This window comes from Mandrillus leucophaeus, unplaced genomic scaffold (genome assembly GCF_000951045.1).
Source record: "Mandrillus leucophaeus isolate KB7577 unplaced genomic scaffold, Mleu.le_1.0 Scaffold414, whole genome shotgun sequence".
Lineage (NCBI taxonomy): Eukaryota > Metazoa > Chordata > Mammalia > Primates > Cercopithecidae > Mandrillus > Mandrillus leucophaeus.
In genome coordinates, this window is record NW_012104410.1 from 1,385,984 (window position 1) to 1,405,941 (window position 19,958).

General features: G+C 47.7%; 1 protein-coding gene across 4 annotated transcripts in view; it reads left to right on the forward strand.

Moving 5' to 3' along the window:
- The first annotated feature begins 2,044 nt into the window (after positions 1-2,044).
- The window catches only part of PDE1B (phosphodiesterase 1B, calmodulin-dependent), a 29,854-nt gene continuing 11,940 nt past the window's right edge, over positions 2,045-19,958 (forward strand). For 2 of the 4 annotated variants that reach the window (XM_011992634.1, XM_011992632.1), the window contains exons 1-3: positions 2,045-2,424; positions 2,512-2,637; positions 19,628-19,741. Coding sequence is in view for 2 of the 4 variants with exons in the window: in XM_011992632.1 (XP_011848022.1) it covers positions 2,525-2,637; positions 19,628-19,741 (227 nt within the window). In the remaining 2 variants the exon portion in view is untranslated. Of the gene's footprint in view, positions 2,425-2,511; positions 2,638-13,967; positions 14,291-19,627; positions 19,742-19,958 lie in introns of those variants that run through there. The other 2 variants (XM_011992633.1, XM_011992635.1) reach the window with 2 other exon arrangements.

The following is a 19,958-nucleotide window of genomic DNA, read 5'->3' on the forward strand; positions in this document are numbered from 1 at the left end:
TTCTGGGTTAGTTTAGTTAGTTCCCATTTATTTTTATTTTTGCTTTTTCCATCAAACTGTATTGTCTATGAAGTTTTCCCATTTATTAAATGAAGGGGATTAGAGTAGATGAACTCTAATGTCTCTTTCATGAATAACTTTGTGTGTGTGTATGTGTGTGTGTGTGTGTGAGAATTAGCCTTAAAATAAGTCAGGAGCAGGGGGTCTTGGGAAAGCAGGATGTTCCATTGTGTTAACAAGAAATGTTGAGAGATCCCTGTGGATGTACATCTTGCCTCTTTCCCACCTGTTCTAGTTTAAAGACCTGCCTAAATTTGGAGACTCCTTAGTTCTAATCCTAATTTACTAATTAGAACTCTTTAGCACCATCCTAATTTGCAATTCTTTTGTTGTTTCCAGCCCATTTCATTTTCAGTTGATAAGGAGGGGATTACTCCCAAATTTTCAGAAATGGGCTGTGTAGTAGGAGTGTGACTAGGGTCTCAGATGCAGCCAGTTTTGGCTGGGTCTGTTCTTCCAGCAAGAAGGGAAAAGAGGGATGTGTGCTAAAGGTAGATGGACAGAGGGTGGGAAGTCCCATTATTCTTTCCACTTTTTTCTCCATCTCTGACTCTGCCATCTTTTTCTGCCTCTGTACTTTCTGGGAGCTGGTTCTGCTGATACTTCTGCTGAATCTAAATGCTGACCTAACTTGGCAATTCTTTTATGTTAGGAGTCTTAGCTGTGACAGTCCATCTGCTTCTTCGCCCTTCCATTTCACGTCTTTTCTCCTTCTTTGACTGGGAGAGGGGGAGCCTCCACTCAGCATTTAGAACAGAGTAAATACCTTCTCCTGATCACTCCTCCTTCCAACCTCCAGAATTTTTTTGAAATTAAATTTCACATTCTGGGATCCTGGATTAGTGACCTGTTTTGGATTCAGCAGTTAGTGAATATATCTCCACTTTCTGTTGACATAGGAGTTTCCCCAGTGCCAAAGCCAGTGGTCATTAAGGGGGAGAACAATATTGAGCAAGAGAGGTGGTTCCTGCAAGAGTCCTAGGTAGGACTCGGTTGGATGGAGGAGGCTTTGCCCTTTCACAAGGTCTTGAGTTCAAACTCCAGTTCACTCCTTCCACAAATGTTTATTAATCAGCTAGGTTGTTTTGTGCTGGGCCTTTAGCTCCTAGATTTCTTTCTCTGAAGACGGAACAGAAGAAATGAGCTGGAAGTGCTTCAGGAGGGGTTTTGATATCAGGAATGCTTTCCTGGCTGTGTAGAGTTATTACCTAGTCAAAGCAGATGTTAGGCCGGGCGCAGTGGCTCACACCTGTAATCCCACCACTTTGGGAGGCCGAGGCTGGCAGATCACGAGGTTAGGAGTTCAAGACCAGTCTGGCCAATATGGTGAAACCCCATCTCTACTAAAAAATACAAAAGTTAGCCAGCGTGGTGGCCTGCACCTGTAGTCCCAGCTACTCCGGAGGCTGAGGCAGGAGAATTGCAGGAACTGGGGAGGCAGAGGTTGCAGTGAAGTGAGATTGCGCCACTGCACTCCAGCCTGGGTTACAGAGACACCTTCTTAAAAAAAAAAAAAAAAAAAAAGGAAGATGTGGTGCTGCCTGCTCTGGAGAGCTTTGAACTTCGAAGAAATTCCTATATACTAGACAGGCAGGTAGAAGCACCATTGGGAAGGCCACAGTCTTGGAGAAAGGTGGGGAAGATCAAGCTGAGGGACCTGAGGCCAAGCGTGGGATGCCATCACAGCTCACGGCACACCCTGAACTTTTCCAAGACAGGAGCACAGGTGGGGTCTGCTCTGACTGGGTTCCGAGTCCAGGTCTAGCCGGGAAAGATGTGTGCTCATCCCCTACCCCGCCCTCACACATGGGACACGCAGGCAGCTAGGCACACGTGGATACATGGAACCACACGCACATACACACAGAAACTCAAAACACACGGAGAGAACCCACACAACCACCCACACCGAAGTCCTGCCCGCCGCCTCCGCTGCACTCTGTAAACACGCACTCACATCCGCCAGTACAGGGCACACGCAGCCACTCGTCCCCGGCGCCTGTGTGCGTGCGCTCGCCCTTGGGTGCTTCTGTCTGTGTGTGCCCCCGGCTTCCAATCGTTCCTTTGGGAGGGGGAGGAGTGGCTGCGAGGAGTGAGAGACTGGCGGGCAGGCTGAGGAGAAGGGAGGGAGAGCAGAGGGAGGGGGGAACCCGGCCGGGGGAGGAGGAGAGAGGCAAGGAGGCGGCTCTGGCAGCGCACGGCGGCGGCGGCGGTAGCGGCAGCAGCAGCGGCGGTGCGGAGAGCTTGGACTGGGAGCCCAAAGCTCGGCTGGGCAGCGGGAGAGGAGGAGCCGCAGGAGCTGCAGCTCTGCCAGCTCGGGCCGAGCCTAGAGACACCGGCCTGGCTGGTCCACGCCAGCCGCAGGTGGGAAGGGCCTGGGATGGGGGGTGAGGGTCTCTTGGCTGGGGCTGAAGCTGAGCTGAGATGCTGTCTCCTCTCTCTGTTCCGTAGACCGTGGCTGAGCATGGAGCTGTCCCCCCGCAGTCCTCCAGAGATGCTGGAGGAGTCGGATTGCCCGTCACCCCTGGAGCTGAAGTCAGCTCCCAGCAAGAAGATGTGGATTAAGCTTCGGTCTCTGTAAGTCCCCGGCCCGGGAATGGGGGGAAGGGACCTTAGGGAGCCTGAGCGGGAGGAGGAGGGGGGATAACTGGAGCGGGGCTGTGGGCTGGTAGATTCTCTTTGGCACACATGTTGGCAGGTGCGAGGAAGCACGGCCCTGACACGCATGGCCAGGCCACATGTGCAAGGCATGTGCCGAGCAAGCCGGCCGGTTGGAGCGGGTTTAGGAGTTGCAAAGCTAACGATGTGCCTGTGCCTGTGGACCCCAGGCTGACACACGCAGCGCTTAGAGGCAGCACAGTATATGCAGTGTGGCAGGGCTGCAGGAGGGCAGCAGAGGTGCCAGGCTGACTCACACGTATCCATGTGCAGAGTTGTGCAGATGTGAGCCACATGACATGTGTGTGCATGAGTGACCGTGGGTCACAGAGGTATGTGGAGTGATTGCACACAGCTGTAGATCCACTGCATGGGAATACTTGTGCCAACCTGTGGGTCATATGTGTCTCAGTTGGGATTGGCAGTTTCTGCCTCCTGCACAGGGAGTGGGGTGGGGGGCACCCCATGTCTGAGCTGCTCATCTCTTGGGACCTGGAAACTCGTCCCAATGATGAGGGGACCCACCTGGAATCTGGAGGGGGCTTGGAGCCCCTACCTGGAAGCTGAAGGAGGTGATGATGGTGAAGAAATATTGATTGACAAAGGCAAGGTAACTGGCTTAATCAAAGCCTTATTGTTTATATAGGGTCTTCTGGGATCTCTAAGCACATTTGGGCATCTTTTCCTATTGTTGCAGTACGAGGGCATGTGGGGAGGAATAAATGGGAGAAGGAAGAACTCAGGTATCTCATACTCCAGTCCCAGGGGAGGAAAGGAACTTTTCCCCTGCTCCTTAGAAAAAAAAGAGGATTGGGTCAAAGACAAGCCATGCACCATGTTTATCTTCCAGTCAGCTGCTGTCATCGGGAAATCTCCGCAGTCTGTTGATTCTTAATCAGGGAACAAGAGAAGATGTCCCTCTCTCTCAGATGAATCCATGGCCCCAGGAAAGAGGAAACAGATAGGAGACTATGGATGTTTAGAGAGGAAACACAGTAAACATAGCCCTGAACCCAGTTCCTCCCCAATATTCTCCATAGTGAGCACCGAAGCTTTCTATTTCTGGGTTCTGGGAGAGGGAGAGATGCGGGTAGGGGATGGACAGATGCTTATGTTGTATTGTCCTTTAAATACTTCACCTATGGTGATAAGATGACACCTTTCTATGGCAGGTGGGTCTGATTTATACACTAGCTACTTGGAGAGGCCTTAGGGAGAACTGAGGCATAGTGGGCAACAAGGCTTGGAATCCAAATGTACTTCTCAGTCCCCCTCCTTGGCTGCCTCTGGCCAATCCAATTTGCTGGGCTCTATGAAGCGCAGCCTTGGAATGAGTTCTGGGATGAAGAAATGGAAAACCAGATTGAATTGATTTTTGTTGGGAGGAGCACTGTGTGATGCTTTTGTTCAGAGGAGCACTGTGTGATTCTTGATAAAAATGACGCTCTGTTAATGGCAAATGAGCTGGGGAAAGGGAAAGTAAGGAAGTAGTTGAAAGGTAAAGAAGGGCCCCAGGTCCATAAATGGGAGAATTCAGGATGGTTTCCCTAACATTAGTGGCTCATCATACTAACCTTGCCTCTATTCCAGGTAACAGGGCCCTGCAAAAGAGTGGGTGTTACTAGATTCACTATCTCCCACACATTTCTAACCAAAAGCCTTTCCTGAAAATGAATTGTTGTTTCTTCCTTTGGTGTGAGAAGTGCTCAGGGGTGAGAGAAGAGGATTCCCAGAAGGAGGCATGAAACCTGGGAAGAGAAAGGAGTAGAGGCAGCTGTCCCTCCAGAGTGCCTTAGCTGAGATGTCCTTACATGAGATTAGGGTGGACAAGGATCCCTATTGTTATTGATTAGATCATTCTGGTCTTCACTCACTTTAGCAGTCTGGTCCTGAAGAATGCTAGCTTTGTACAATAATCTATTTTTACAGGTAAAAAATAAAGCTAGTTACATGGAATATAACTTACCCAAAAAAGTACAATCTCCTGATTATTAATTGGCAGGGACAGATTCCCAGTCTCACGTCTTTAAAGCAGAGAAAGACCTTGATATCAAGGTAGATCCCAACTTGATCTACGTTCATGGACTACTGGATTTTGCCTTTTTGAATACTGGGGAGGCTTTGACTATCAGATGAAGGGAAATAAAAGGATTTAGGGCTTTGCTGGGTAAGAGGTGGGAGTTTCCCAACTCTCTCAATGGGATGTTTTCTGAAGAGGTGAGAAAGGAGGTGTTCCCCCTTTTAAGTGGAAATAAAGATCCCCCTGCCCCTTTGGTTAAGGTGGAAAGGGGTTGCTAAGTCTGGAAATAGGAAATAGACATGATTTATGTCTTAGGTCTGGGTACTGCTTGGAAATGGAAACATGGCATATATACTTGTATGTATTTATCTAACTATCTATCTAGATTCTTCTACTCAACACATCCTATTTTTGCCCCTTTACCCTTTTCATTTCTAATTAGGACATCCAAACTTTCTTCAGAGAGACTAGGCCTGGTGTTTTTGACTCTGGATAAAAAGCCCACACTAATATAATCGTGCAGGGCAATTTTTTGTTGGGAAGAGCATTCAAGAATTATGTTTCCCACACTAAGACCCTGTCAAAAATAAATTCAGAATCTAATCTGGATCATATGAACTGAAGAGAGTCTCTTAACTGTGTGATTTTGCCTCTATCTTCAGGACAATTTCCCTAATTAAGCAGACTCATAAACTGAGGCATAAGAGAGGGTGAAAGAGGCCATCTGGAGACGATGAGTTGGCCAGGATGATTTTCAGCATTTTTAACCCTAAGAGGAAATTTTTGACTTGGCTGTCCACCCTTCTCTGAGATCAGAGGGCTTTAGGGAATGGGAAGAAGACCAGAAGAGGTAGAAATAATTTTCTATGTCTTTTGTGAATCAAGAAAAATGATGAGCAGACATTGGTTTGCCATCCTCAGCTCATTTATTCATCCAACAACTATTTCTTGAGTACCTTCTATGGACCAGGTGGCATGCTGGATGCCGAGGATACAGTCAGTGGTGGATGAAACAGACATAGTCCCTGTTCCTACAGAGCTTGTAATCTGCTTCAACTCCATCAAGTGGTGTGGAGAGTTGGGAGGCTCTGTATTCCCTGTTTTGCTACACCCACCCAACTGATGAAATTCTACCACTCTGGGTTTCTGCCTCATTTTTTTCTTTAGGGGGTTATATACATAGGAAAAGCATAAATACGCATTCTCTTTTTCTCAGGATAGTACAAACATCACTCTCTTTTCTCTGCTCCGGTTTCTCTTGGAATTTTACATTTTACAGATAGAACTTCCCCCTTCCTTTGGGACAGTATAGACATAGTCCCTTTCTCTTCTTCTTTCCCTACATGGTGCACACTTAGGACCCTCAAAGTCTAGGCTCAATGTTCTATGCTGTGGTTCAAGGTCATTATAGATGAGCTGGAGCAGGGACCCCACTGGGGATTATTTTTGCTTATCTTTGTTTCATCAGAGTCTAGTGTGATACCTTGAACATAACAGGCACTCAATAAATGCTGTTAAATAAAGGAATGAACAAATGAAATAGTGAATATATGTACATATGTCACGAGGCCCAGTTCTGTCTCTGATTCTGTGGTGCGTGTATACCTCCGTGTTTGTTGAGTGGCGGGGGGAGGAGTAGGAAATGGAAGTGGAGGAAAGGGAGATGATGATGATGATGTTTTTTTGAGAGAGTGATGCTTAAAAGATATGGGGTTTAGAGACCTCAGGACAGAGCTTGGAACTGAAGGAGTTACAGAGAGGATCCAGAAACTGTGGCGTTTGGATTGTGTGAGATATGTTAGGATGAAATTGTGAATGCCTGCCTGACACGTATACATATGTGTTTGGGTAAAGGTTGATAGGTATGCTGGGGACAGAGCTCCGTGAAGATGTGTCTGTTTCTATAAGTGGCGTGTGTAACAATAAATGTGTTGGGAAGGTGTGCACTTACCTGAATACCTGAAATTGTCCTAGTTATGAGATGATGTATGTGTGTATGTAGGTAATGGGATAATACCTACGTGTGATCTTGTGTATGTATTTGTGACATTCAGATTTTTTGACATTCCTGGGGAGATCCAGTGGATGGGAGGAAGAAGCTGAGGCTGGATGCCTCATTGATTTAACCCTGCCTTTTGCCTTCTTTTTGTATATGCCCCATGGAGTGATCTTCTATGGCTCTTACCAGTTTTGAATATCATGCTGCCATTTTCCTTTTTCTGTCTATGGATGTGGAACTGCTGTGAAGATTGCAGCATAAACTATGGTTCCCTGGACCTCTGGAGAAAAAGGAGTGTCATTTTTCTCACGCCTTGGTAGGGATAGTTTTTAGTGCTGTCCTCACTGGATTAGTCCTTCCTTCTCTGCTTCCAGCCATGGCAAAGGGAATCTCTCCTTCCTCTGTTTCATACTGCACTTTTCCATCAAATGTCTTCTGTCTCTATTTCCTCCATCAACTTTCTCTTGAATGAGGACTGTGTGGTATCTCTGGGAAGGTAGAGGGTAGAAAATTCCTGTCTTAAGTTGAAGGGAAGGTGCAGAGGTAGGGGATCAAATTCAGCCCCAAGGAAGAACTTGATAAACCTCTGGTCAGGATAGGTGGCTGGAGGGAGGGAAACAGGGAGGCAGAGTGGTGGTAGTAGAAGGGCATGGGGAATAATGGGAGACTTGAGTTCGAGTTCACATTCTGTTCTAACAATTACAACTATGTACTCTTTAAGTCACATAGTCTCTCTGAGTCTCAGTTCTTCATTTAATATCATCATGTAAAAGTAACTTTTAAATGATAAAGACTGAAGGTCTTTTTCAGCATGGAAGAGCTTGTTTTGTGAAGAGGCAGGGGAATGGGAATGGATGGGCAACTATTGGCTGGGATGAGGGAGACAAAGATTCAAGAGGTAGGAATATGAATTACCTAATAGGTTTGAGCTGTGATTGAAGGAGTTTTGTTGATGGTTATCTGGAAGGAGAGAAGGCACGTGTCTGAGCTTAGAGACCAGAAGGATAGGTGGGGCTAGAGGAGGGCAATATTATGAAGGATGTGGGCCACTGAGGTCAAAAGAAAGGAGAGGAACTTCCTCCTTATCATCTTTTCCCGATGGTCAAACTGGAAGTGGATGGAGCAATTGCAGTTCTGAGACATGGCGAGCATGGGAAGCCTAGGGGCTGCCATAGGTGGGTTCTATGAACATTGGGGAATTCCCTTCTGACATTTATCCCAAGTCCCTAGGCTTGGGGGTATTATCAGGTATACCACATCCTATTTTAGAAAATTACTGAAGTCTCTTAGAATCCAAACATCACTCTGCTTGTCCAGGAGCCTCAGGAACTGATTTGAAAAAAGACAAAGGATTCCGCATTTGAGGTTGCATCTACCACTTTTGCCCAGAGGAAGGTGAAGGAGGTTGGGGATGCATGGGACTAGAAGGCCAGGTGAGATGCTCAGCAGGAAAGAAGCGTGCACATCTATAACTACACCCTGCCAGGGAGTTCCTGAAATCAAAGCAATGGTAGCCTCCCTATCTCCCAGATTCCACTGACCTTTAAAAAAAATCTTTCTGCCACCTTCAGACTGGGATGCAGGAGCAGAAAACCTTGAAAACAGGTCTTCCCTCTCTTTTTGTCTTTAAAGGAATTCTTGAGGATTTGTGTCCAACGCCTCTGCTCTCTCTTGTTTTCTCTTCTCTGATTCTTCTATCTTCTCCTTTGCCTCATCTTTCTCTGGGTTCTCTTTTGCTGTGAGGCTCCCTTTTGCTCTTCTCCCTTGTCCCACTTCCTCTCTCTGTCCCATTCCCTTTGACTTACCTTTTCACTCTTGCCATCAGTACTTCTCCTCCCTCATCTTGGCTAGGGGTCAGAAAATCCCTGTGGCTCCCTCATCTCACTGAGGGGTTGCTGTGGTAATGGTACAGGATAAGCTTGCTATAGGTGCCCTCTGGGGCCTTATGAGTCCAGTCCCGATTCCTGTCTTCTGCAAGGCGTGTCTTTTGCCTTCTCAGTAACCTCATCCTCCTAGTCCCTCTGGGGAGGAAGCCAAGTAATTGCCTTTGAATCTCAAGGGGCTGATTTTTCTCAGGTATGGAAGTTGAGTAGCTATTTTCCAACTGTCTTCAGGATAGCAGCAGAGAAAGAGGGACAAAACCAGGGCAGCAGGTAGGGTGGAGGTGAGACAACTGGGGAGACTGGAAGTTGTTAGATAATAAAATTGTCCCCTAAGGGAGCAAGACTACATGGTCTAAGAGAACTGTGGGACCATTCCTCCCTTCTTTTGGGAAGGGGCATAGATGGGAATTGAGCAGGGAAAAAAAGGGTGACTGAGAAGGGAAAAGGATAAAATCAACTTGTTATCCATTCAATGCAGGGAGGTCCCTAGTGCCCTTGCTCTTGCCCCTCTGCTCCAGCATCCCCCAGTCCTGCAACTGCTCCTCTCCCCTCAGCTGGGGTTGCCTGTATGGAGCTTATTGCTGTCTGAGAAGAAAACACCAGGTTCAGATTCCACTTCAGCACTCAGACCTGGCAAAGGTGCACTGAGGGAGCTGTGTTGGGGTTTTGGTAGAGAGGAAGGCTTGGTGGGAGAAGGGTCAGGTTGTTTTTGGGGTAAGGCCTGGGGGCATAGGGCATGGAGAAGAGCTAGAAAGGGGGTGCTTCAGGTGGTGCTGTTGGATAGAGCCAGACTTCCAGGTCAGTTGATTCCACAACTGCAGTGAGAAGTCAGATTTGCAAATAATTATGGTGGCTACAGTGGCAGCCTAAGCTGCCAGCTGGTGTTGGCACCATTTAGGTTGGGAAGGGAGCTTGGCTGGCTGGGGGTTGAGGGCTGGGGGCTGGGTGCTGGTCATAGGGAGAGGCTGAGTGATTCTCTGGCAGGCAGGAGCTGGGGGCTAGGGAAGTTTTTCCTTTCATTCCTATTCCTTGGCTTCCCTGCTCCCCTGTTGATCAGCTCTTGCATATCTGCTTGGCACTGTGTCCCTTGTTCTCTCCTCTGTGCCCACCTTGTTTGGAAACTTCTTGCGGCCTGAACTGAGTGAACACACATGCTAACAGTATTGCCAAACTTCCTAAACCGTGAGCATCTCTCTACCAAGCAACTGCTTTAGAACTTCCAATCTGCAAGATACATAATAAACCAAATTGCACTGGATACCTCAAAGACTTCTTGGTCCCTCCTGTTCTCTCCCCTTCTGCTCTTCTTTGAAATGCCAAGAAAATTTGCTGTTGTTTTTAATTGCAGTGAAATAAATTGAAGACAGATATGCCGGAGAACTTCCTGGAAAGTTCATGAAGGTTAGAATGTGGCCTTTCTCTGATAAAGAAAAAAGCTACCCTTCTCCTTTAAGCACTGGGCTAGAGCTGATTTGGGGAAGCAGTGAGCCAGCCAGAAAGGATGAACTCAGGAACTGGGAAATTAAGGCCCAAGCATCCTACTTCCCCAGTGTCTCCAACCCAGTCCCTGAATCTGAGAACCATAAAGGCTACAGAGAAGGAACAATCCCCAGAGATAGTTAGTAAAATCGGGGCAGTGCTGGGACCAGACTCAAATCCTGCTGATCCATAATCTGATGCTGCCCTCATCACACTTGCAGTCAGACTCTTGCCAAGTTTTTAATTTACTTTCCCATCCCAGACTACCTTCAACATCTGTTAGGCCCCATGGAAGCAGGGCATCTGCTGGGAACAGCTGTTGAGATGTGGTTTGGAGGGCTGGTGGGGTGGTCCATGTGGAGGTGGTTAATGAGCAAAATCAAATGGTGTAGGGAGGGAAACGAGGGGTGGACAAATGAACCAGAGAAAGAGTTCTGGACTGGGTACTGGGAGCCTCCTCTTCAGTTTGCCTTCCTCTGACCTTCTCACCCACCCCTCCCAATTCCTCCTTCTCTCAAGGGCTGAAGTCTGACGGAAAGGTGACTCATTTTGTGTTCTTGGCTGGGAGCTGGGACACCTGGGTTCTTATTGGTCTGGGCTGAGGCTCAGGCTGCTTAGATTATTCCCTTCCTCATGTGATCTGAGTTGTGCTGGGCTGTTGCTAGGAACACCTGTTAGAAACGGCTTCTGGTCAGAAGGCACAGGCACAGGAGGAGTCTGAAAGCAGTCTCTCCCACTTCTTCAGTGTGTTTCCAGCCTCTCTAATGCAGCACCTTTCAAATCTCCTTTCCTTTCCTCCCTGCCCCCTTAATACCTCCTACCTCTTTTCCTTTCTCCACCCTCCTGGTTTCTGTCCTTCCCCCACTGTCTTCCAATCTTCCCCAGGCCCTGCCCCATTCCCTTCCCTCATCCCACCCCCACCCGTAGCTCCTCTGTCCAGTGCTGAGGGCTCTCTCACCACTGCTGCCATGTCAACAGTGCCTCCCAGGATGGCAACCCAGCTTTGCCACCAGGGGGGCTATTTTTATCTGTGGAGCCACCCCCGCCACAATGCCCAGCCAGCTGCCAGAACTGGGGCTGTCTGTATAGCAATGGAAGCCAGAAGCCAGGGGAGTGGGGGAGTGGGAATGCTCGGGTGAGGTGGAGAGCTAGTTGTTCTTGGTTTCTAGAGCTTCGTGCTCTACATGCTCTGCAGCCTCTGCCTCCACTGCCTCACTGGGGCCTCTGGAATAAGAAGCCAGAGAGAAGCCCTAAACCTCCGGAGTGGTGGCATCAGGGAGACTAGAGCTTTCCCACAAACATCCAGGTGCCATTTGAAGCCTGGATGGAAAGTCAGGGGTCCTGGCTGTAAGAGTGGGCATATGGGACTTTGTTTATGAATGACTCAATGAATATTTGCTGAACTAACTAAAGATTTGGACTAAATAATTATCCTTCACATTCATATCCTTCATATTCATTCATATCCTAAACCTTCATTTAGGGTTCCCAAGGTGTTCTCATACCATATCTCATTAGGTCCTTGTGAAAATTCTGTGAAGCATGTATTATTTACCCATTTTACAGACCAGGAAACTGAAGCTCAGTGTGACTTTCCCAAGGTCACACATAGTAATAAAATCTAGGCAAAAGTTTGTGATTTCTTTTTAAATTTAGTTTTTTCTTTTCAACTGAGCTAGCCAGACAAGTCTCCTGATTTTAAACTCATGCCCTCTTTCTATTGGAATTAGATGATTTCCTTGGTTCTTTCAATTTCTGAGATTTTGGAGCTTTGAAGTCAGCCAGTGAATCCCTTCCCAAGCACCACCCCATTATCCCCACCCACCCCCACCCCTTTTTTCTTACCAGAGACAGAGTCTCCCATCCTTTGTTTCCTACCTCAACCTTATTCTTCACTGCAGGCTGGGCAGGCATTAGAGTTGGGTTCCTTTCTATTTTTAAACTACATTTAAGGGCTAAAGGAAAATCCATACTGGACCCTTTGTTGAGGTCATCACATTTATGTCCTGCCTGCCAGCCAGGTGACAGTCTCCTTAGAGGTAGAGTGTGGGGTATGTGTATATGTGTGGGTAAGTGTTTATGTGTGAAATTTTTGATGGTTGATCACTATCCCTCCTTATTAGGAACAATAAATAATAATAACAGGTTAGGACAAAGTATGCAGCATGCATACGTGGGCTGAAGTGTTGAGCAGCCATTCGTCCAACCAGCTTTGGTTCTAGTGGGTAAGACAGCAGAGGAATGGACAAGATATGCTCTTCGAGGCTTTTCTGGTCTAAGAAATCTTTACTTTTCATTAGGAGAGTTGAGTTTAGCACTTACTTGGCTAGAGTGGCAGGGTCTGGAGTGAGGGTACAAGATGAGGCAGGGAAGCTGGCCTGGGTTGGAGGTTGTTAGTGTTCCAGGCTGTGCACTGCCATCTGCCCCCACTCCCAGTCCCATCCTGCAACGCAAGCATGTCCACAGAACATGCCAAATGACCTGTCCTCATCTCCCGGGTGACATTCAGGGGCTCTGACACTGGGTCTAGTCCTTTCTCTCTAAAAACACTCGTCAGCTTGTGGCCATTGTGGGGAGGGTGGCGGTGGGACACACAGAGAAAGAGAGGGATACAGAGAGAGTGAGTTTCGTTCTCCCAAGATCTGCAGCAGCCCTGCTTCACGGCTACCAGGTGTTCACTAGAGAACAGCCTTAAGATATTTGACTTCCACTCCTCTTGTTGAGATCGAAGCCCACTTCCACTTGTCTCAGTACTCGGTGGAGCTGAGAAACAGCAGGTTCCCCAACTTCATTTATTTCTAATTCTTCAAGGCTTTGGCATAATGACAAAGTATTTTAATTTCTTCCTGCTTTTGATGGGTAGGGGTAAAGGGAAAACTTCCTGTCATAAAATCCTAGCTGTTGGCCTGCGTCTTCTCTTTTCCCTTTCTGCTGACATACTGAACTCCATTAGTTCCTTTTCCTCTCTACCACATCACCCCCAGCCAGAGACCTAGATCTAAGAGACTGCAGATCCCCGAACTCTTTTCCCCAACGCGTTGGGCTTCACCCGCCGGCTCTCCCCCTTAGCCCCGCCCAACTCCTCAACTGACCAATCACGGCCCCAGTGTACATGTATTGGTGATGTCATCTCCTAGCCAATCAGGAGGCGGGCTGGGACTGTGTGCGCACGTCCACTTGGAGCTGCAGCGACTGGGTTCTTCCCTCCCCAACCTTGGCGAAAGCAAAGTCTGAAGGCAGGAGAGGGGGTCCTGGTCCTCAGACCCCTTCTGGGTGCCTCTTTTGGCCCCTCCTGGGCCATCTCGTCGCTTCTCCTTACCTCTGAGCAGGATTGACCTCTCTCTGGTTAATTCATGGTTATTCCCCAATTTCCATTTTACAAATGAGAAAACTGGGGCTGGGGGTGTTAATTTGCCCAACCCCTTGGTTTCTATGAGCGAGTTCTCTTGACTTTCATTCTCTGCTTGTGGGTGGAGGGCCCTTCCCTCCCTGTTGAGCCGGCCTCTGGATAAGGATCCCCTGACACACAGCTTCAGGAAGCCCCTCCCTACAGTTTCTTATCCTCTGTGGGAAGTTCATCCCCCTGTCTTACTTCCATTCTGTGAGGTGGGTTAAAGCTCATTTTGAAGAATGGCCCCAGAAAAAGACCCTGAGAGGGAGATGAGTCTGCTAAGCTCCTTTTGGGGGTGCTTACAGGACCCCTTCCCCTCACGCTACAGACTTCCTCTCTGTGACAGATTCAGGATGGTTCCCTGTTCCTGCACCCTTAAACCTCTTGCTAACCCCCTTTTTCCCAAAGAGGAGCCCCACCTCCTCAGACCAAGAGGTTGGCCTGTGCTATTTCTGTCCTTTCTGGGCTTCTTCTGAGAACAGATTCTTGTTTCCCATCTGATTCAGATGTGAAACTTTTCCCGCAGCCTCCCCTCTCACCCAGTTCCGGTAGGCTGGGTCTCTGCCTCCCCACTCTCTTCTTCCTGCAGCCAGGCCCCTCCCCAAAGTTCTCTCTGGTCAGTCGCTCAGTTCTACTGGGACCTGGAGGAGGAAGGCAGGGGCCAAAGAGGAAGTTATCCCCGCTTAGGGGCCCTGGGGCTCCCGGGGTCAGGATTTTGATACTGTGAAGCAGGAAACTTTGATTCCCATGGCAAACCCTGTTCCTGTTCAGAGGAGCCACCTTCAGGGCCCCATCCTCAGGTAGGTGTCAGGGATGAGGAGAGGAAGGGGGAGGAGGAAGAGGACAGGTTGCTCATGGATCCACCAGTTGTAGTTTAGTGAAGTGGAGAGATCAAGACCTGACAGTCCCCCATATGTTTTGTGTGTGTGTGTGCGTGCCAACTTCACCTTTTACTCTGTCCATCTTGCCCTTTACCTTATTTTCCTCCCATTTCCATTCCCCCCTCCCTTTTTAAAATTGCTTCTTCTTGACTGTGGCAGGTAACTTATCAGTGTTTCTTCCTTTTCTCTCCTTCCTGACTCCCAACATCCTTAGGACCTCACATCCCTTTGAAATTTAATCTTGGCTTAAGAACCCAAACTGGAAATACAATTATTCTCCTGACTACCATCCCCTATCTTATTCTAAAGTCCTTCAGAGTTAGGATCTCCCCAGACCCACTCAAAGTCCTCACCTCACTGTTCTTCTGCAGGAAGTCCTTCTCTGGCTTCCCTGTCCTAAGCCCCCTACTTATGGTGATCTTTTTGGGAATGTGGGTGCTGGAAGAAGAGGCAGAGGACTTTGGAAATCCCCAGAACACCAGCTATGGTGATACAAATAAATGAACTGTAGAAGCTGGAGAAGCTGAACTCTCCTGAGGTGTTGGGGTTATAACTACCAGAGTCTTTTCCTCCCAATGGCTGCCTGGAGCTAGGAGAGACTGTGGACTTCCAGGAGTCAGGATCTGAGGCTTTTCCAATCATGCAGGGACTGAAGGTAAAGCAGAAAGAAGTGGTGGTAGTGAAACGGGCAGGGATGGAGGTCGAAGGAAAGTTGGGGGAAGCTGCCAGTTTTCCTTGGGGCCAGATGAGGACTGGACAGGGTTGAGCATCCTGTTCTACAGGGAAAGACACCTTTCCTGTGCCAGATTCCATGATGGCTGAAACAGAGGGCTTGGATTAAAACTGATGTTGGTGGGATAGAAGGACTTCCTGCAGAAGAAGAGTGAGGTGAGGACTTTGAGTGGTCTGGGGAGATCCTAACTCTAAAGGACTTTAGATTAAGAGAGGACCCTGGCAGGCCAGAAAGTATGGGGTGTGTGTGTGGGGGGAGGGGTTATTTGACTTCAAGAGGGTGCAGTTCAGCAGCTGGATCCTTTCAGCCACTTGAGTCCAGGTCCTCTTCTTAGACTTCTCATTTGTCAAATTCATTCTTTGATCTTTTTTTCCCTCCCTCCCCACCTCCTTCTGGTGTCTGGATCCATGTTTGGTTCAGATTTCAACAGAAGCTATCCAAGAGCTCCTGGACAAGATCTGTAAGTGAGGGAAGGAGAAACTCCGAGGGAAGTGTGTGCTTGAAGTCAGCCTACAACCTTACTCTTCTCAGGCTCACCGTTATTTTTAGAAACCCTAGCTCAGAAATCTCCATTGTGAGCTCTGGGAGATAGCCTCACACCTGATTAATTTTCCCCTTTCCATTTTATTTATTTAATGAACTTTTACTGAGCACGTTCTGTGTACTCTAAGGATGGAGGCCAAGATAAACAAGTCACTGTCAGCGTCATCAAGACACTCAGTCTCCTATGGGCCAACCGACAGAATTAATTAAGGTCGGACGGGCTGAGACTGTAGAAGCTATGGTGGAATGGGTTCCAGCCTCTCTCTAAGCTAATTGCATGATTAGGCTTGTTCTGCCTTAACAGTTTCATTGTTTGGGGACACGGTTAGGTTCCAATGTAGATCTTGTAGACCTTGATAACCTGACTGAGATGGATGAGTTGTGTGACCTTAGACAAGTCACTTAACCTCCCTTATAAGGAGCTTGTGAAGATCAAATGAAATTTGTAATTGTAAAGGAAAGATCATGGCTACTATCTTTCTCCCATTTCCTCTGTTAGGGGGCTTCCTAATTACCAGCCTCAATCCAGACCAACTCAGTCTTCTCCATCTGGACTTGGGAGAGAGAAGGTACTTGTTGGATTTGAAGGGAGTGTGGTGTGAGCTGGGTAGGACCACCATGATTTGATGCTGATCAGTCAATTCCTATTCAAATTACATTTATGGAGACTTTTTGTATGTGCCAGGCCTTTTAATGTATTATATCATTCAGTCCTTTTATTAATAGCCCTGTGAAATGTTTATTATTATCCTTACCATTTTATAGATGAACAAGTTGAGGCTCTAAGATAAACATTCTCAAAGTTTGGTGTATGTTAGAATAATCTGGGGTGTTTTTCAAAAATGCAGATTGGGCTGGGAACTATGGTTCATACCTGTAATCCTAACACTTTGGGAGGCCTCAAGCTGAGGATTGCTTAAGCCCAGGAGCTTGAGGTTACAGTGAGCTATGATCATACCACTTCTAGATCTTGTCCAGGAGCTCTTGTATAGCTTCTGTTGAAATCTGTTGAACCAAACATGATCCAGACATCAGAAGGAGGTGGGGAGGGAGGGAAAGGAAGATTAAATAATACATATGACAAGTGAGAAGTCTAAGAAGAGGATCTGGACTAAAGTGGCTGATAGGATCCAGGTGCTGAACTGTACCCTCCTGAAGTCAAATAATACCCCCAACACCTGTACTTGCTGGCCTGGCAGGACCTTCTCTTATTGTAAAGTGTTTTGGAGTTTAGACCTCCCCAGACCCACTCAAAGTCCTCACCTCACTGTTCTTCTGCAGGAAGTCCAGAGTTATGATCTGGGTGACAGAGCGAGACAGTGTCTCTTAAAAAAAAAAAAAAAAAAGCAGGCTGGGTGCAGTGGCTCGTGTCTGTAATCTCAGCACTTTGGGAGGATGAGGTCGGAGGATCACTTGAGGCCAGAAGTTTGAGAACAACCTGGGCAACATAGCAGGACCTCATCTCTACAAAAAATAAAAAAAAATTAGCTGGGCATGGTAGCACATGCCTGTAGTCCTAGGTACTCAGGAGGCTGAGGCAGGAGGATCGATTAAGCCCGGCAGGTGGAGGCTGCAGTGAGCTGCAATTGTGCCATTGTACTCCAGCCTGGTTGACAAAGTGAGATCCTGTCTCAAAGTAAAAAAAAAAAAAAAAAAAGTGTTTTATAAACAGAATACGTATGCAAAGTATACTTATCACAGTAAAAAAAAAAAAAAAAAAAAAGCAGATCCCTGGACTGTACCCTCAGAAATGCTGTGGAATTAGAATCTATATTTTTTACATGGATGCAAGGTGATTCTGATGCTGGTGGTCTACAGACCACATTTTAATAAGTACTGATTAAGAGTTAGTGACCTGCTCAAAGGCTCACAGCAGGAAGTACTAGCTTTGAATCCAGGATTTCTGCCTCCCAGACTCGTGCTGCTGCTGGATGCATCTCACCAAAGCTGCCTCCTAAGCCTTGGTTTCTCATTGTAAATGGGAATGGCAATTCCTTCCCCGCCTCCCTCCTTCATAGGCCCATTGTGAGGATAAAATGAGGTAATCTAGGAGAAAGCACTTTTAAAAATGTAGAGCTGGCAGCATTGTTAGCGATTATGCAAATACATGCAAATGAGTACCGTGGGCGTGGCTGCTCACTTTGGGAGCCAGTGCTGGGATGTGGGTTTCAAAAGGTGGGTCGAGAAGGGAACTGGAAGAACTTTGGTGATGGGCATTGACCCCTGGGGAAAGTTTTTGTAAAAAGGGCCAAATGAAGCAGAAGGCTGGGGTGGGAATCTGGGGGAGAGAGAGAACTATAGGCAGAAGAAGAGACCTTCCTTCCTTTTTGGGTTTTATGTCCCCAGATTTGAGGGCCCCTGGCAATGGGGACTGATTGGCAGAGGGAAGCCCCAGCTTGTGCCTGGGCACCAAAGGCAAAGCATACCTCTTTGTTCTGTGATCTCTGGGCTGGGTACTCTAGGAGATACTGGCTCATAGCCCCTTTCCAGCTCATTTAGCTGGGAAAGCCTTTTATGATATCTCGCCTCTGTTCCTCCTCCCTAATGAAGCTGGAGCTGGGGCTGAGCTTTACTAAAATCATCCTCTTTCTTGTTAAACAACCTGCTGTTTCCACTTGGAGATGGTGCAGCAGGAAGGCTGGAAGTGAGATTTGAGGATAGCCCTCCAACTTCTTTGCCACTTTCCCTTCTGTCCCATTTGCTCTCAGATGTGTCGTCCAGGACTCCTAGGCCCTGAGGTGAGAACTGGCCTGTGATGCTTCCTGGGGCTGGCTATTTTGGGCACCCCGATTCCAAAGCTGCTGAGACCCTGGGATTCTAGAGCTACTTCTGTTCAGGAACGCCATTGTTCTCCCTCCCCCGGCATCCCTGGGAATTGATGCTAATTTCAGCCTCTGGTCCCTGACTCATTCTCTTCTCCTCCCTGACTCATAGGGTGACCTTGGGTTTTTGAAGCCCCTCTCAGTGGGGAATTAGGATGGCCACCATTTCAGCCCCGGGTTGGTTTTAGGTGGGTGGGGCAGGGTGAAGGAAAGGAGAGAAAGGAATGTTTAACTGCTTTCATTAAAATCACCATCTGAAGAGCTTTGTTTGCTTTGTGACTGCCTGGGCTGAACTCACCAGACTTCTAAGAAGTCTCCCAGTTAATCATCAAACCCCAGAATTTGTAAGTGTAAAACATGAGGTGATTGTTCCTTCAGGCAAAGCACCAGTGAGTGAGATCCCTGGGCCCACCTCACCACTTTTATCCTGGAGGAAGCTTCGGTGGGGACAGAGGCCAGGGGTGGGCATGGTAACTCTGTCAGAGGTTCTCTCTGGTGTAAGACTGGAAAGGCAGGGGTTAACCTGGCTTTGTCCTGGTTGATGGATTCTGGAATCATAATCCATTAGCTTTGCCTGCATGGAGAGAGGCCAGGCGAAAGCATTCAGATTTGTCTTTGTTCTGTGCTTTTGCCATCCCTGCCAGGCACAGAGGGGCTGTGGACATTTAACCCCCACCCCCCACACCATGACCAAGAGACAATGAAATACTCTTGGGGGCTATCTTGATTGCTATTGACCCCAAAGCCCTCTCCCATGGGGGAAATAAGCAGTTTCAACTCTTGATTATTCAGGCTATGGAACAGATCATCCTAAAAACATAACTCCAGGGGCTTGTACCTGCCTAATTCTGCTGGGCCCTGGCATTTTAAACAAGACTAAGCACTGACTAAAGAGCGGGTTTTGAGAGGTTAGCTGGTAGTGGGGATGATGGAGTCAGAAAAACCTGGCATTAAACTTTGGGTGTAGATAATACAGGCAGTGGCAATAGCCTGAGATTTAGAAAGGAACATTAGCTGCTATTATTATTAATGTTGAAATTATTAACTGTTTACGAAAGACTGAGGATGTTTCTGTAAAATGTACCTTATTAGGGGGTATCCTGTTCTCATGATAAGGTAGCTGTGCCTAAGCAGCCTCTCTGTATCTGCTCCCTGCAGGCTGCGCTACATGGTGAAGCAGTTGGAGAATGGGGAGGTAAACATCGAGGAGCTGAAGAAAAATCTGGAGTACACAGCTTCTCTGCTGGAAGCCGTCTACATAGATGAGACACGGTGAGAGAGACCGACAGACAGAGAAGGAGAAAGATGTCAGGCATAGTGTTCCAGAGAGAGGGGTTAAGACAAAGATAGACACGTGTGGCATGGACAGAGACAGGAAGAAAGAGACAGGGTGGACCAGATATAAAGAGCTCTAGGTAGTGGCTGGGCACAGTGGCTCATACCTGTAATCCTAGCACTTTGGAGGCCAAGATGGGTGGATTCTTTGAGC